Here is a 16,291-nt window from a genome sequence, read left to right on the forward strand (position 1 = left end):
CTCCTGTTCCTGTGGGGTGGGTCACCTTGCTTGAGTCCCACAATTGTGTGGAATCCGACTTGAAAGTTGCTTGGAGAACACCTAGCAAACTTCATGCGTACAAGCAGGGCCGGGCCCTGTGCGACCACATGTACACACTGAGCAGCACGGAGGGACTTTATTGTCATCATCCTTCAACCCCACAGAGCTGGGGCCACAAGACCCTCACAGCCCTCGGGAAGCAAGCCATGTACACAGAGCAGAGCCCCTTTGAAACCTCACCCACAGTTTACACACCATGAACCCAACAACCAAAATCCTACCCCCCAGGCCGGCACAGGTCCTGGCTGCCTCTGGAAGGATTTGGGAATGAGCTGAGCTGAGAGCGGCCTCCTGGACAGCCTGGGGGATGAAAGCATCCTGGACCCCCTACCCCACTGACCAACCTGAGCGGGCAGCTGGGCCCCAGAGACTGCGCATCCAGTTCAGTCAAGACTGGGGTGCAAAACCAGGCTAGAAGGCACACTTCACAGGAATTCCAGGGCCCATGGGCACAAATGCAGCCCGGGGGAAGGTGAGGGCGGCCGAGGCCCTCAGGAGGAAGCAGGGAGTAGCTTCTCCAGGGCCTTTTTCTGCTTCTCTGTGGCTGCGGACACGGCCTCAGCCAGCTTCTCCGCCGGCATCATGTTGAGCACCTTGAGGGCGAACAGGAGCTGGTACTTGGCAGTGCTGACAAAGGCATTGCTCAGAAAGTTGGGGAAGCCTCCAACCCGGTCCTTCTGGGTGTACAGGGGGACTCGTACCAGCCCCAGCACCTGCAGGACACAATGCCAGAGTTGGGGCCACAACCTATGCTTTGGGACAGCCAGAAAAGGGGAGGTGCTGGTAGGGTCTGGAGGTGGCCCAACCCTTGGAGCTGGGCATCCCATCTCCCCAGCCAAGTTCCCAGGCTCGCCCATGCATGTCCCGCCCGCCCGTTTTCCAGCCTTCCCGTGGACTGGGCTCACAAATCCCCAGAGCAATAGCCTGGCCAGTCCCCTTCCCAGTCCTTTCCCCGCCTCAGGCACTGCATCCCCATCCCGCCCTCCCACCAGTCCCACTCCCCACTCCCAGGATTGGCAATGGCAGGCAGCAAGGCAGACGTAACACAGCCCTGAGGGCGCCCCAGTTCCACCCGTCCCCCCAGAGGACCCTCAGGGGGACGTGTTACCCTTCGGTGCCTTCTGCAGCGCCAGAGCCAAACCCCGGGGCGGGGGGCGGGGCCCGGGCGGAGGCCCCACCTCCAGGCCGTGGTCGCGGGAGTGCACGGCGCTGATCTCCACGGCGTGCAGCTGCTCGAGCGTCAGCTGCCGCGCGTACAGGTGCGCCACGACGCGGTGCGGGCCCTCGGTCAGGTGTGAGCTCAGGTAGTCAGCCTTGGTGAGGCGCAGGCCGCCCAGGCCCTGCCCCAGCACCCAGTTCAGCCCATCCTCCAGCGACCAGAGGCGTCGGTCCACGAAGCCCCCAGGGAAGCCCAGCAGCCCATCGAAGCGCATCTGCATCTGCAAGGGAGCACGGGTCATCCGGGCGGGGGCGGCGGGGGTGGCGGGCGCCCCGGCCCCCGCCCCCCGCCCGGGTCCTCACCAGCACAGAGAAACGCATAGGGATGCGGCCGAAGAGCTGCCCGGGGTTGGCGGCATACAGCATGGCGTGGCACGAGTGGCTCCAGCCTGGTCCCAGGCGCATGGCTTCCTCCCGGCTGATCTGTTTCAGCTCCGGAACGGCCACAGCCGACATCTTAGCGGTCCCCACGGCCAGTCAACGCTTCTAGGAGCATGCGCGGCTCCACCCCGCTGCCTGGCCAATCCGTGAGCACCCATGCATGCGGGCCCCGCCCACCGACTCAGTCCCAGTGCGCAGAATGCAAGCAGGAAGCCCGATCCTCCAATACTACCACTCCCAAGACGCAACGGGGCGAGCTCCGCTTAAGACGACAGCTCCGACCCCCAAGGATGCCGACTGCTCTCGGTGAACCTGACCAGGACCGGCCAGCCACAATGGCCACGTGACCTTGCAACCACACAAGGCGCCAAGGCACTCGCTGCTCAGCCGGACCCGAGGACACAGCTCCTGTTCTGGTCACTCTGCCTGGTCCTCCCCAGGCCCCACGTCTCTGACAAAAGGGGCTAGCTAGTACAGGAGTTGAGGCTTCCTAGAATGAAGGCCCGCACTTGCTAAGAGGTCGGATTCTGTAGGGAGGCCGCCTCCTCCATGCCTTACTTTCCTGCCCTGCACTTACTGTCTTCATGCTGGAAAAACCCTTAGGCCTCAAGCACTGGGATAGGCTCTCAGCAGGGACTAAGCGCCATTTTCCTGCCCTTAGGATGTGTACCTAGGGGTGGGGACCACAGTGCGGCCAGACCCTGTTCTGCCTCTCAGCAGAGAAGAGCAGTGAGGGTCTGAGTAAGCTCTCCCCATGTTGTGGCCATCCGCCAGGATGAATTAGGGTTTACAGAAACATCTGGGGCTGGCAGGGGAAGCTGGACTCAGGGTGTGATCATGTCTGAAAGGGAAGAGTGCCCCCATCTAAAGTGGGCACTCCTGACAAGCAGCAACAGATCTGTGGACACGGGGCCCCAGGAGAAGGCTCCCTTGTGTCTGTCCCTCCCCACCAGGCTTTGATAAAGGCACCAGATCTGTTGAGGAAGAAAGATCCAGTGTGGCCTATGCAAGAACTCATGCGCCTGGCCAGCCACATTGGAACCCTGCCCCTCCACGCCCACCCACAAGAGCAGCTGTAGGGGATGGATAGGCCCCTAACACCTCTGCCTCAAGGGATTCAGAGAGCAACCTACTGAGGCAGCTCCAACTGTATTTACCATGGAGCTGTGGGTGCTCACAACCCTGCTAGCAGGCTGCTTCCTGGGCAGGGGCACAAGTGCCAAGCAGCAGTTCCAGGATAGGCTGCAGCCCATTCTGAGATAACCAGTATCCTCCATGTGATGCCGGTATATTGCTCCCACGCTTAGAAATCTGACCTCAAACCTCTTGAGGACCCCTTGTATAAACACCAAGCACTTAACGAGGCCCAAGGCTATTCTGCCCAACTTCCCTCCTCATTTTCCAGAGGGCACACAAGGCTCGCTCCTGCTGCTGAACCCAGGTGCTCGCACAGCTGCCTGGAAGCTGAACTGCAAGGTGAACTGCCCGTGCAGCACGGCTGTTTCATCTCAGAGACACGGGTGTAACTTCACCCATCACCCCACTGCCTTTCCTAAGTGGAACCAAACTGTAAAAGCCTAAGAATCTGTTGGTCCAGCATCTCATCAACTGAAATGCAAGTGGCCAGGGACCCAGACCATGTGGATTCTGCCCTCCTTTGACACTTAGTAGGTGCTTAGTAAACATGGCACGGACTAGGTGGAGATGAGGGTTGAACAACATGCACCCCTGGAGACTTGGGACCTTTACCACCTATTGAGGAGACTGAACAGCTCCTGGCCAGAATCAGTAAGCAATGAGGACACAAAACACCAGTGGGACACCTCGTACATCCTCACCTGGGCTTGGAGCAGGCCAAGAGCTCAGGAACCTCCACCAGGCACCCAGTGTTCTGACGCTGCACCACAGAAGGCCAGACAGGATACTGCTGCATGGTTTTATTACTATAAATATACAGTAAAAACGAACCAAAAACTAGCCAGAGTACAACAAATGATAGCACGTGTAAGTCCGAGATAGGCTAGTCTGCATCCCATCCTTCAAAGTACTGGCACCAGTACCAAGCAGGGAATGAGCATGCACGCACATGCTCGTGTGTACGCGTGTATACACGTGTGTAAACGCGCATGTGTGTAGCAGGCAGCTGGGCGTGTAGACACTGTTCTGTTCAGAGATCAAGTAGGCCACTAGCTGCATCTCCTTTCAAGCATCTCACGGGACAAAGCCAGGCTCCAGATGCCCTAAGCATCAAGGCAAGCTCCGCTCCCTCTGCAGGCCACGCCACTCCCAGCACTGGCTCCAGGATGGGCTGGGGAAGTTCTAAGTTCTGCATGGGCACTAGTGCCAGATGCTACCTTTGCCTTTCTACTGAAAAGTCACCTTAAAGCATGCATCACTGCTGGGCACCTATGACTGATGCCTGTAATCCTAGCTACCTGGAAGGTCAAAGTTCAAAGCCAGCCCAGGCAGAAATATCCTTGAGACTCCATTTCCCAATTCACCAGCAAAGAGCCAGGCTGGAAGCATGGCTCAAGTGGCAAAGCACCAGCTGTTAACAAGCATGAGCAAGAGCACCAGGCCATGAATACAAGCCCCAGTACTGGCAATGGCAATACGCACAGGTGCAAGCATCATACCAGAACCCTCCTCCTCGGGTGGAATCCATCAGTGAGAAAGGCAAGGGGGCATTAGTTGGCAATGGGAGGGGGGGGGAGGTCCCTCCCCAGGAGTGCCACCAAGTAAGCAGAAATGCCTTGACCATGGGGGACAGCTGAGATAAGGTCAGGACCTTATTTATGCAGCGCATGGGGCCCAGGCTCTCAATACCACCCACTACCAGTGTGGTGTGGCACTGCCCCCTCTTCAGGCTGCATGGTGCTGCCCAGGCAAGCAGGGCAACCAGGGCAGGTGCTAGGTGCCCAAGGGTCAGGGGAGGGGGCGGCAGGGCAGGGCAGGGCAGGTGGGGCCTCCCAATGCCAGCAAGGCCACCAAAGGATGAAACTGGCGACAGCCAGGCAGCTGTGAGGACGCACACACAGCTCGGACAGACACGGTTCCTTCATTGACTACAAGCCAGGCTTCCCAAAGGCTTCCCGAATGTCTACAGACAGCACTTAACCCTTCAGTACCGTCTCTTCTGCTGGTTTGCTGAGCTCTTGGAGCATCAACCTGGCCTCTGTGGGAGGCCCCGAGAGCCCGGGTAGAAAGCTGCTGTCCTTCATTTGTACCATTACAAATAGATCGACCATAGAAAAAGGGGGTGCAGAGGGGGCAGTCCACTGTGCTCTTTGATCCAGGGTCACGGTGGCCCCTCGCAGTCTGGTAGTCACATGAGGTGCACAGACAGGAGAGGCCAGGATCGTGCTGGGGTTCAGGGAAGCCCCTCAGCAAGGTCCGGGGGGCTGAGGGCTCCATGCTGTCAGCTGGGCTGGGCTCACAGTGGGGTGAGCTCAGTGGGCCCAGGCTCTGGACTGGAGCCACCGCGTGGAGGCCAGGGAGGGCCGGTGGTGCCGAGGCCGTGGGGTGTCTCCATGGAGGTGGACCATCCTGTGGGTAGGAACATGGGAGGTGAAGTCAGACCCAGCCACGGACCACACCCCACTGGCTCCCTCCAGAGCCTAGGAAGCCCAGAAGCCCAGGATGCCACCCTATCCCTGGTGGAGGCGCAGAGCTGGACCGAGCTGACTGGGCAGGAGCTGAGCTGTCCTTGTGAGCCCCAAAGTGAGCCAGCAAAAGGAGGGAAGGAGGTACGACTGCTGCTCCCTCTCCACCCCTCATCTCCCCATGTGCTCCTGTGGGGCACATACCACACCCCAGTTCTCTACTTGAGACAGCTCCACACTGTCAGGCCTGAGGTGGGCTTTCTGCTGCTCACAGCTAACCACAGCACCCTGCCACCTGCTGCCTACAGGGACCGCGGCCCCCTCATGCCAGTGTCTGGGGACTGCTTCAGGAAGGACAGTTTAGAAGCAGAGCTCAAGGAGCACCGGAGCAAGTGTGGGAACACACAAGCAGCCTCCACAACAAGAGACGCAGCAACCGACCTGACTCAGGTTGGCTGTCAGAGGCCATAGCTTAGAGGCCTAGACACTAGCCCAGTGCCCAGACAGGCTCTGCAGGCCAGACTGCCAGCACTCAAGGCCTGCTGGGAACCCTCAGGAAGAGATCTCAGCATCTGCCTAGGTCTTGGGGGGCCCTGGGAATGGCCTCTGTAAGACCCATCTGGGCCACCTGAGGAGGGTACCTCTAACCTCTCACAGTTCACAGCAGACTGTTCACATGCTACTGTCCCAGAAGGTTCCAGGGACAGGAAAGACAGGCCACAGCAATGGCAGGCTAAGCCCAGCAGCCCCCAAGGATATGCCATGGCCAGAGGCTGGACTGACAAAGTGAGGAGGGCAGGGTCTGCCCTCTGGACAGGAAGCAAGGCTGCTCGCCAGTCTGAGGCCGTGAGGATGGACGTCCTCCACACAGAGGAGCTGGCACAGCTCAGGCGGACCTGACCATCACTGAGCCACCCGGGCAGGGTGGGGCCTGTCCAAGGCAGGATTGTTGGGGATCAGCTGAGGGGATACACACAGGCTTGGCGAGGCTGGAGCAGCCCCAACACCACTCTGTGCCCCATGGCTCCCACTGTGGATGGCAGTCTGGCACCCCTGGGCTGGGTCACCACTGTGGGGACCCCATGCTCTGCAAGAGCCTCCCGAGGCACCCATCCTCATGGGGAAACTTCAGATGCAGGAGCCAGGGCCCCATGAGGGCACCTATTGGGGCCAAAAGGGCAGTGGCTGGTGGTGGCTCTGGATCCGGGACCCCAGGAAGACACAGAGGCACATAAACTTAAAAGCAGATGGAAGCCCTCAGGGGAAGCGAGGGTCTCCTCTCTCCAGGGACACCCGGCAGAGCCACCCCAAGCATGTAGGAAAGGTCACATACCCGCTCACTCCTCTATACCAACAGAGCAGGACTCGGACCCCAGAGCTGCGCAGAGGAGGGAGAGACAGACGAGGTCGGTTAGCAGGTGCGCACCATGGACCAGGGTTCCACAGCTAAGGCACCGACGCTGGGACCAAGGGCGGGTGGGTTACAAACAACCCCACACGTCTACCAGCTACACCCCAGAAGAGCGGAGCCAGACCAGCCAAGCTTTAGCAGAGAGGGACAGCACAGGGCTGCAGATCCGCCTGCTCCCCGGCCACAGGACATGTGGGAGGCACAGTGGGCACAGTCCCCTCTGCCCTCAGAAGCCAGGCCACAGAGCCAAGGTGGCAGTACTTAAGCATTCAGTACTTTGCTGGTCCCTGGCCTCCCTTTCTCCAGCTCTAGGGAACCCAGGAGGTGGAGAAAGGCTGCGTCCATCTAGAGGACCATGGGTGTCAGAGGACAGGATGCCAAGTGTGCGTTCTTACACTCATGGAAAGGTGCTCAGGGCTTGTCAAGTGACAAACACTAGTAGACTGGATGGCGCAACCATGCAGGTGTACATGACATGTCTGAGCCAAGGGGAAGGACAGGTCTGGGCTGCCGGCCTCCTTTGTGCACAAGAGCAATTTAAAGAACAAGGCTGGTGGGGCTGGGTTGGCCCCGCACCATGCGGTGTCCTTCCAGCTGTTCTGGCACCCGCTGCTGCCAAGGCACAGGCCCTCGGCTGCCCCTACCCGACCCCGCCCTGCGCAGCCCACTGCCTGCTGCCCTCCCGATGGACCTGAAGACTGGAAGGCACAGGTACTCTGTGTGCAGCCACCAGAGGGGAGGGGTGGCTTCCTAGATGTCAGCTGACCAGGGAGACCCGGGCTGCCTGCAGGATCGGAACTCGCACCTGAAGCTGGAGCTCCAACCCATCCCCACCCTCACCTCGCTTATATACTTAAAGTCCTTCAAAGAACTGACTAGAACACTGCCCCTCCAGGGTGTGCCGGCTGTCAGTCACTGTGGTCATTGGGAAATCCCCGCAAACCGCACTGCACCTGCCTGATGGCCAGGCCCAGGCCTCTGCGGGGGGCCGAAGCAGGGTAGCCCATGAGGCCAGAGAGAGCAAAGGGCTCTCTCTACTGAATGTCCTGAAGGGGACATGCTGTTTGTCCTGACCCCAGAAGCCCAGATACTGGGGCTGGCACCAGGATCTCAGAGCCTTCACTTCATCCCTGACTTGGGGGCCTGGGATTTGAAGCTGAAAATCTTATCCCAGAAGAGGAGTCGAGTTGAGATCCTAGCTTGAGCCTTCAGAAAAAGAGAAGAGAAGCAAGACGCTGCGTCCCTGCCCCACCTAGCAGGTGCCAGCACCTCTGTCCTCCCTGGCAGGGGAAATGCTGCTTCATCTGGGCAGAGGGCCTAGGCCAGCCTGGGGCAGTTGAGGCTGAGGTGGCTGCTCCGATTGCCCAGCAGGACCCTCCCTGCCTCCTGCAGCATGGCCCTTGGCCTCTCCTTCCCCACCAATTACAGCTCCAGGGACAGAGGGTCCCTGCTGTCGGCCCCCTTGCCACAGACCAGGGATGGGTGAAGACAGTGACCCCAGCCAGGACGGATTGGACTGAGCACGTAGCCGCCAGCAGGAGGCAGAGGGGAGATGGCTGTGTTTGTCTACAAGCAGTTCATCCTGCCTTCCCAAGCCAAGTCAGCTCAGCTCCAGGTAGGAAGGGGCCTGGGACACAGGTGCTGCTCCAGCAACCAGGCCTGCAGGACAGGACACAGACCTGGGCTTGGCTGAGTTCTGCTTTGCGGAATGGAAGGAGCAGGACCTAGAGCCAGGCAGAAGAACTGGGCTCCTGAACTCTCCCTCCCCCCCCCCCACCCAAGGGCTCAAAGCAACCCCCGTGCTCTGAAGACAGAGCACTGTTACCTGGTAGGTAGATGTCAGCAGGAGGGCCAGCTGGGCCACAGCCATGGTTCTGGGGACTGCCATCCTGCAGGACGTCCTCGATGGAGGGCACGCGGCTCCCTGAGGCAGGAGGAGAAGCAACATCAGAACCAACAGTCAAGGGAAGGTCCCAGCACAGGCCTCTGGTTCAAAGGCCCTGGCCTGGCCCTGGTCAACTTCCTCCTGAGCCCACCAGCTCTCCAGGGACCTCAAAGCTGGACATTTCCCTTTCTTTCTGGCCCCTCTTTCTCTCTTTCCAACACAGGGATCTGCACACAAGGGCAGGCAGGGCCTCAGAAGGGGCCAAGGCATGCGAGTGGCACACAGGCTGGACCTGTCTCCCCAGCATGGCTGACAGCACCCTCAGGAGAGGGATGGGCCCCCACTTCCTTGGATCTTGGGAGTCTGAAAGGGAAAACCAAGGTCCCAAGGCTGAGCAACTTCCTGAACACCCCAGCAAGGTCCAACTTCTGGTCCAACCTCTTCCCAGACCACACATGCAGGGCAGTAGCACCCAGAGGGGCTGGAGTGACAGCTCTGCTGCTGGGGAACACCCCCACTCACCCCCACAAGAGCACTGGCCTAGGAGTTTGAGAACGGAGGGCACGGCCCAGCAGCCCAAAGGCCTCATATGTGGATGGCTAGAAATCACTGGGAAGATGGAACCAAGTGGCCTAGCTACCACCCAGGGCCACCTCTCAGCCCTGTCACTTCCAAGTCAAGTGGCCTAAGGCCTCCCTCTGCCTTGATTTCATCATGTCCAAGAACAACACAGCAGGGGGAGGCTCAGCGCCACAGGTGGACAGCAGCCAGACATCTGGCACTCAGAATACATGGAGCTGAGGGCCAGTGCCAGTGTCCTCTCCTCCAACTAGGAATGCAATGGCCAGGAAAGTCAGCAAACCCCTGAACAAGAGGGTGCTCGCCCCATGCACCCATGCATCCCTCCCTGGACACACAGGGCGGGGGGCTTAGCCAAAGAGGCCCTGTGCATGGGGCTCCAAAGAAGCCTGGGCCGATGAGGCAAGAAAGTGGGAAGCCTCACAGGGTGCGGACTGTCCCCCGGAGAGCTAGGAAGTTGGCCCAGGCCAAGGAAGGGCTCACCTTGCTTTAACGATGCCTCCTCAACTTCTTCTGTTCTGAAGCTCTAGGGGGGGAAAGAGGAAAGGCCTGAACCGGGTGGTGGGGCTGGCACCAGCAGCTGTGGTTGGCACCAGACTGCTGGTCTGGGAGCAGGCATAGCTGAGGGCAGCTGCTGGCATCACAGACTAAAATCAAGTCACTGAGGGCCAGGTGGGCCTCTGTAGTCTGTAGGGTGATGCTGAAGACAGAGGTGGGTCACAGGATGGCCACGACCTCCCAGGGCAGGGCCCAGGTAGGTTAGGGGTAGGGACTCAGACTGAGGATTGATGCCGTGATAACACCGCCAAGGCCTCACCTCAGGGGAGCTGCTCTCCCGCAGCGCTGGCTCCAAGACACCCGAAGGGACAGGAGCATCTGAGGTCTCCGAGAGCTTCTCCTCCTCCTCACGGGTGGGAGATGATGGGGACCTCAGGGTGCTGGGGACAGATGAGAGTCCACAGGTGGTTGGAGGATGGCTGGATAAGGTGCAGTGATCCACCCAAGACACACTGGGAAGATCCTGAACCTGATTCTAATCAGGGTGATCTCTGCTAACCCATCATGGGAAAGACATTCCCTGGGGAGAGGTTTGTGTCAGCAAAGACTAGAACACCTTATGCTCAAAGAACAAGACACCTCTCTGGCCCTGTGGCCCCTGCAGACCCACATATGCCTGACAAAGGTCCAGAGAGGGATACCGGGGCAGATCCAGCATCCTCTTATTTCTAGGAGAAGACAGCCAGGCTTGGTAGTACACACCTATAATGCCAGCACTGGGGAGGCCGAGGTAGGAGGAACTCCAGTTCAAAGCCAGCCTAGGGAACACAGGCTCCAAAAGAAAGAAAAATTGCTGATAGTGGAGCCCTGGGTAGAAAGCAGCAGGTGGGATTGCTGTGTGGCTTTTTGGTAGTACAGGGATTTGAACTAAAGGTCTTCCACTTGCTAAGAAGGTGCCCTACTACTCAAGCTACCTTCCCAGGCTTTGTTTTGCTTTGGCTATTTTTCAGGTACGGTCTGGTTTTTGTTATGGGTCCCCCCACCCCGTGTCAGTGAAGTTTTTTTTGCCCAAGGCTAATACTCTACCACTTGAGCCACAGCTCCACTCTTGGATTTTGGGTGGTTTCTTGGAGATCAAAAGATCTCAACAGACTTTTCTGCCTAGGCTGGCTTTGAACCATGATCCTTAGCCCTCAGCCTTCCGAGTAGATAAGGATTACAAGCGTGAGCTCTGGTGCTGGCTCCGGCATTCTTTGACCAGGGCAGACCTCAGACTCTGCTCCTCCTACCTCTGGCCTCCTTTGTAGTAGAGCCCCCAGGAATCTGCTCCCAAGCCTTGCTGAAGGGATGGGGTTCTCACTACTTTTTACCTGAGCTGGTAAAATTGAAATATTGATCATGGCCTCCTAAGAAGCTGGGATTAAGGTTTGAACACATCCAGGCTTCACTAGACTTTTTTTTGGTCATGGGGCTTGAACTTAGGTCCTGGGCGCTGTGCCCGAGCTTTTTTGCTCAAGGCTCAAGGGTGGCACTCTACTGCTTGAACCACAGCACCACTTCTGGTTTTCTAGTGGTTAATTGGCGATAAGAGTCTCACTTTCTTCCCCAGGTTGGCTTCAGACTGCAATCCTGAGATCTCAGCCTCCTGAGGGGCTAGTGTTACAGGCATGAACAACTGGCACCCAGCCATTTTTAAATTTTTTTCCCATACTGGGGCTTGAGCTCAATGCTTTGTCTGCTTGGCTGGCATATTTTGGAGGTGCTATATCTTGGACTTTCTGTCCCTGACTACCTTCAAACTAAAATTCTCTGGATCTTAGCAGAGTATCCAGGACTAAAACTTCCCTACACTTTCCTATTAGAAAGATTAATGCACGGGAGGGAGGCAGTGTGACAGAGCTGCCTGCCACTCCTCCTAGCCTCCAGCGGAGCCCCAGCTGCCCGAGCAGCCTGAGGACTGTAGTTGGGGAAGCCTCTGGGTCTGCACCTGCAGGCCCAGCTAAAGCCTAGAAAAGACATTGCCATGGGCACAGCAAGTGATGTGAACATGCTTCACGTCCTACCCAGGGGCGGAGGGCAGCAAGTCTTCCGCCTCCACCCAGCTACTCTACTGTATACCTGCTGTGGGTAACTGTGCCCAAGACTGCCCCACTAGTGGGCCTGGTGAGTCCTGATGAACACCAAACAAGACATGCTAGGAAGCTGTCAAGCCAGATCGCCCTCACAGGTTCACACACAGGCGCACTCCCCCTCTACCCCTCTACTCCTAGAGGGAGGCCAGGCACCACCTCACCTGTCTGGAGACTTGCTCCTCGGCTTGCCCTTCTGGTGGCTGCTTTCCAGGATTCGGTCAAGCCCAGCCAGGGGGCAGCTGGCCTGGGACAGACCGTCTGAGACACCAGAGTATGTGATTTCCTCATAAAGGGGAGCCGAAGGGATGGCTGGAGAGACCGCCCTCAGGCCATTAAGTGCTTCAAGCAGGGAGATGGGCTCGTAGCCGGGCGGGACACTGTCGGCACTCTGCAGGTACAAGGGCAGGTGAAGAGGGGCCATCAGGGGAGCTGGCCGGCAGCCACAAAGCCCAGAAACTGGGCCTATGTCTCAGGGACATTCCACTCAGCCACCCCCCTTTGCAAATCTCCTATACTTGGACTTGAACATCCCCCTGCCTTGCCACGAGCTCCCTCGAGCCCTGAGGCCCTCCTACCCAGGGCTCCCTTGACACCCAGCTGGAGACACCTTGCCACCCAAGTGCCCGGGATGCCAGGTAAGAAGGCATATGTAAGAACCATGTCTGTCCTCAGCCAGCTCCCCTGGCTTTCTGTTTGTGCCTTGCAAGGGTAGAGAAGGTGCGTGGGTTAGTTACAGCAGGGAGAGCAGGGAAGCAAGCCATGCCGGGGGCGAGAGCCATCGCCCGCGCTACCATCAGGAGCCCTGACCTGGGAGGTGAGACATGAGAGTGAGAGCCATTGCTGCCCCTGGCTGGGAGTGCACAGAATGGACAGGCCAAAGGAGATTTCAGAAAGTTCCAGGCTCCAGGGAACAGCCACAAGGCTACCCCAGCTCACCCCTCATGACACAAGGTAAAGGCTAGGTGCTCAGAGAGCCTCTGACTTGAGGCTCCAGCCTAACTGAGGAAAGAGGATGGAAAAGCATTTTAGGGGCCACAGGTAGGCACCAGGTCCCTGCTGCTTCCTGTACCCCGTTTTCCCCTGCACTGAACTTAAAGAACTGCTCTGAGCCCTTCACCCCCTCCAGAAAGGAAAAAACTCTGGGTTGCTTCTCAAGCAACTCCCACCTCTCCAGACCACATCAAGGTCCAGAGGGCTTCAACTGGGCCTGCCCAGGTCAGCAGAGGCTGAAGAGAGGCCTGGCCTGGCTGGCACCTGCATTCTCTCTCCCATGCCAGAAAACCAGTCCTCAGCCCAAAGAGCCAAACTCCAAGGGGCAGGGAGCAAGGGATGCAAGCCCAGCAAGCATGCATGGGGAATGCAGTCTGCAAAAAATAACAAAATTAGTTCCACCTTCAATATCCATTCCACTGCCAGCAAGAAAAATAAAAAATAAAAAAGGGAAACGGGGGGAAGGGGGCACTTGGGAGCCAGGACAGAGCAAAGCTGGCGAGGAGGGGTGCTGCCTGAGGCCGGCTGGCTGCCTACAGCAGAACCAGGAAACTGGCTTTTTGCCAACAGACCTTGAGCTTTGCTTGTTCCACAAAATTCCCTTCTTGGCAGGGAATGCCGCCAGGGCTGGGGAGAGCGGATGTGACAGAGTGAGTTAATCGAAGATTTCAGCCTGGGGTGAAAACGGCTTCCCACTTGCCAGTGGCTTAATAGGGGTGCGGGCAGAACCAGAGCCGTGGACTAAGCACACTTACTGTTTCCCTTTTAGGTTTCTTGCTGGCCAGTGAGGCGGGGTGCGACTTTGATTTTTTAAAAGGACACTGTCAAGATAAAAATCATGTGTTTTATAACCACCACCCTACGTGGGGCTCAGCTGGCAGGGCGGGGTCTCTGGTTTGCTGCCCTCCATGTTGCACACTTGGTGCAGCCAGTCTCAGGCCCACAGAAAATGCAAGATCTTGCCAGGCTGTGGGCTGGCTCGCAGAGCCCAGCAGGGGTCCCTTCAGAGCAGCAAGGGGTGGGAACAGTCCTTACCCACAACACCCAACCAACCTTTAGCTCTGGCCACCCCCAAATAGCAGGCCTCGGCCAGGTGGGGTGACCCTGGCTGGGAGCCTAAGCCAAGCTCATCAACGTGGTTCCCTCCCTAGGGGGAAGGCAGTTCCTGGGACCATGCTGGCCCGAGGACTGGTCCAATCCTCAGCCACCAGGCCAGAACCTGGGAGGGGCAAAACCAAGCAGCAACACAGCCACTGCCTTTGCTGCCAGCCAGTCCCTCTGAACTTAGACTCCTTTTTCGAGGGGCAGATGCCACCTAAGTCTTATTCCTCTTGGAACTGCAAAGAGTGCCCCTGGGAAACATTGGTGCTCCTAAATCAAAACCAACACACGGGTGCTGGGGTGGGGTCCTGAGCTGAGTGCTGACGGGTCCAGTCAGTGAGGTCAGCCCACTGGGACCTGGTGCGGGCTTCAGATGGAAAACCCTCCTGAGGACAGCTCCACCTCTGTACCAACTGCAGAACCACCTCAGACTTTGAAAGAAAATCTAAATATTGGGCATTCAAGAGACACAATCCATGGGCAGGCACATCACACCTGCTGGGCGGCTGAGTGAACACAGGAGGTGGGAGGAACCTCCAGATACAAAGGGAGAGCCTGAAGGCTCACTACTTCTCTCCTCGAGGGCAGGCAGGGCCTTCATGAGCCACTAGCCCCAGCAGCTTGAATGCAGAGAGAGCCCAGCAAGCGCCTCTGAGGATCCACATGGCCAGCAGAGTCCAATCAGGCCCTGCCTCACCAGCCTCCACAGTGGAAGAATCCAGTCCTGCTCTCCTTCCTCCCAGTCCCCCCAAATCCCAGCCCGAGTATCTCTCTGTGGCCAGCTCTCTCTAAACTTAGTCTCTCTCAGTAGTTCTGTGCAGTCCCCCACAGAGGGGGCTTTTGGGCTCAGGTTGTGGCCAGCCAGCAGGCAGGGCACATTTCAGAAGAATGTGACTGCCACCCTTATGGTAGGCTACAGGTGACACAAGGGTACCACCCTTTGGTGGGAGCTCAGCAAGGTCCAAGCCTGCCTCTGAGGCTCTTGTCAGTAGGACAACAATCTTGGCCCCCAACAGCTTCCCCCAGAGGCCACCCCCACCCAGTGGCCCGATAAGGAGAGCAGAGGAAGGCACTTACAGAGTGCTCATCATGGTCCACACTCTGGGCCAGAACGGGGCTGAAGGAGATGGGGGACAGGGCCCCTGGCTTCTTCCGCACAGCCCGGATCTGCAGGAGGGCCCGGAATGCTGGGGAGAGGGAGGGACACACATAAGCCAGGGCTGGGTCTCCAGCAGCCCTCACTCCTGGCACCACATCAGGATGCCTAGAACCCAAGAAAAAGGAACCCCTTCCATCCCACCACCATCACGTGAATGGCTCCTTAACAAATGGTCCAAGGCAGGAAACCAAAAAGAAACAACTGTATGGCTGCTGGGATGAGACCCCAGGGAGCAGAGCTCCTTGGGGCATCCTAAAGTCTGCAGCCAAGGTGCTCCAGCACTGCATACTGTATAAGATGGTGCTGTAGCTACAGCTCAACAGCAGGGCAGAGAATGGGCCACCTCCATGTCAGAGCAGGACATGGGTGAGGCCTCCCACTGGGAAGTCTAGGCCAGAGCCTGGCTGCAGGGAGGACAGACCAGGATGTGTCTGTCCTGTGGCACTCGTTATGCCCACAGTAGTAGTCCAACAAGCCATGGGCAATGTTTGAGATAGAACAGATGAAGGTACAGACCAGGATTCTAAGACAGACAGCCCACCATCATTAAAGGAACACAGCCTCCCTTCAACATACAGTGGGCATGGGATAGTCAATCATTAACACTGTTCTTCCCAGTGGGTGGGGCTCACGGGCCAAGAACCCATCACCATTGGCCCTTCATGCTGCCTGATCTCAAACAGGCCAGGCAGGGCCAAATATGTAGCCCACCTACAGCTTTCCCCTGCCTCAGCTGGGGCTTTCTCCTGGGCTCTGGGTCCTCCAGCATTGTCCTCGTGTCTACACAACCCCATCTGCCCTGCAGTCATGAGCTCCTACCATGCCCACTTGCATATAGGCGGCCTTTCCACCCCTCTGGTTCTCCCAGAAATGACACAGAGATGAACTGCTACTCTTGAGCAGTGGGACCAACCCCACAGGGCAAGTTGAGGGAAGATAAGTTTTCTCAGAGCCCACAATGGTGAAAGGCGGCCTGACCACAGACGCTTTTTTTTTTTTTTTTTTAAATCAATTGTGGGGCTTGAACTCAGGGTTCGGGTGCTGTTCCTGAGCTCTTCCACTCAAGGCTAGCACTCATCACTTTGAGCCAACTTCTGGCTTTCTGGTGGTTAACTGGAGATGAGTCTCATAGAGACTTTCCTACCCATGCTGGCTTGGAACCGTGATCCTGAAATCACAGCTTCCTGAGTAGCTAATATAAATGTAAGTCACAAGTGCCTGGTTCTCTCATTTTCAATTCTAATTTTCCCAAAA

General features: G+C 57.7%; 2 protein-coding genes across 6 annotated transcripts in view; both read right to left on the minus strand.

Moving 5' to 3' along the window:
• Positions 1 to 138: 138 nt before the first annotated feature.
• Positions 139 to 1,918, minus strand: Nudt16l1 (nudix hydrolase 16 like 1). Of its 2 annotated transcripts, none has more exons than XM_048332240.1 (3): positions 1,603 to 1,918; positions 1,190 to 1,520; positions 139 to 794 (listed from the first exon to the last, which is right to left on the minus strand). In XM_048332240.1, the coding sequence occupies exons 1-3, from the start codon at positions 1,753 to 1,755 to the stop codon at positions 640 to 642; spliced, it is 639 nt and encodes a 212-aa protein (XP_048188197.1). In that variant the 5' UTR covers positions 1,756 to 1,918; the 3' UTR covers positions 139 to 639. The 2 variants fall into 2 exon arrangements, with proteins under 2 accessions (XP_048188197.1, XP_048188198.1); XM_048332241.1 differs by having other exon boundaries at positions 1,260 to 1,520; positions 1,603 to 1,901.
• Positions 1,919 to 3,602: 1,684 nt separating this feature from the next.
• Positions 3,603 to 16,291, minus strand: part of Mgrn1 (mahogunin ring finger 1) — a 39,680-nt gene continuing 26,991 nt past the window's right edge. Inside the window, exons 11-18 of one of the 4 annotated variants that reach the window (XM_048332227.1) lie at positions 14,956 to 15,065; positions 13,533 to 13,598; positions 11,949 to 12,175; positions 9,975 to 10,095; positions 9,641 to 9,683; positions 8,519 to 8,617; positions 6,616 to 6,660; positions 3,603 to 5,226 (exon numbers count right to left, since the gene is read on the minus strand). In XM_048332227.1, the coding sequence (XP_048188184.1) occupies positions 6,620 to 6,660; positions 8,519 to 8,617; positions 9,641 to 9,683; positions 9,975 to 10,095; positions 11,949 to 12,175; positions 13,533 to 13,598; positions 14,956 to 15,065 (707 nt within the window). In that variant the 3' untranslated portion in view covers positions 3,603 to 5,226; positions 6,616 to 6,619. The remainder of the gene's footprint in view (positions 5,227 to 6,615; positions 6,661 to 8,518; positions 8,618 to 9,640; positions 9,684 to 9,974; positions 10,096 to 11,948; positions 12,176 to 13,532; positions 13,599 to 14,955; positions 15,066 to 16,291) is intronic. The other 3 variants (XM_048332228.1, XM_048332225.1, XM_048332226.1) reach the window with 3 other exon arrangements.

This window comes from Perognathus longimembris, chromosome 23, assembly GCF_023159225.1.
Source record: "Perognathus longimembris pacificus isolate PPM17 chromosome 23, ASM2315922v1, whole genome shotgun sequence".
Classification (NCBI taxonomy): domain Eukaryota; kingdom Metazoa; phylum Chordata; class Mammalia; order Rodentia; family Heteromyidae; genus Perognathus; species Perognathus longimembris.

Excerpts from the sequence above, each read along its gene's own strand:
- Nudt16l1 (XM_048332240.1), bottom strand. The coding sequence starts at position 1,755 with ATGTCGGCTGTGGCCGTTCCGGAGCTGAAACAGATCAGCCGGGAGGAA. Across the intron at positions 1,521-1,602 it reads CTATGCGTTTCTCTGTGCTG|ATGCAGATGCGCTTCGATGG; the intron begins GTGAGGACCCGG and ends GCTCCCTTGCAG. Across the intron at positions 795-1,189 it reads GCTGCAGAAGGCACCGAAGG|GTGCTGGGGCTGGTACGAGT; the intron begins GTAACACGTCCC and ends TGTGTCCTGCAG.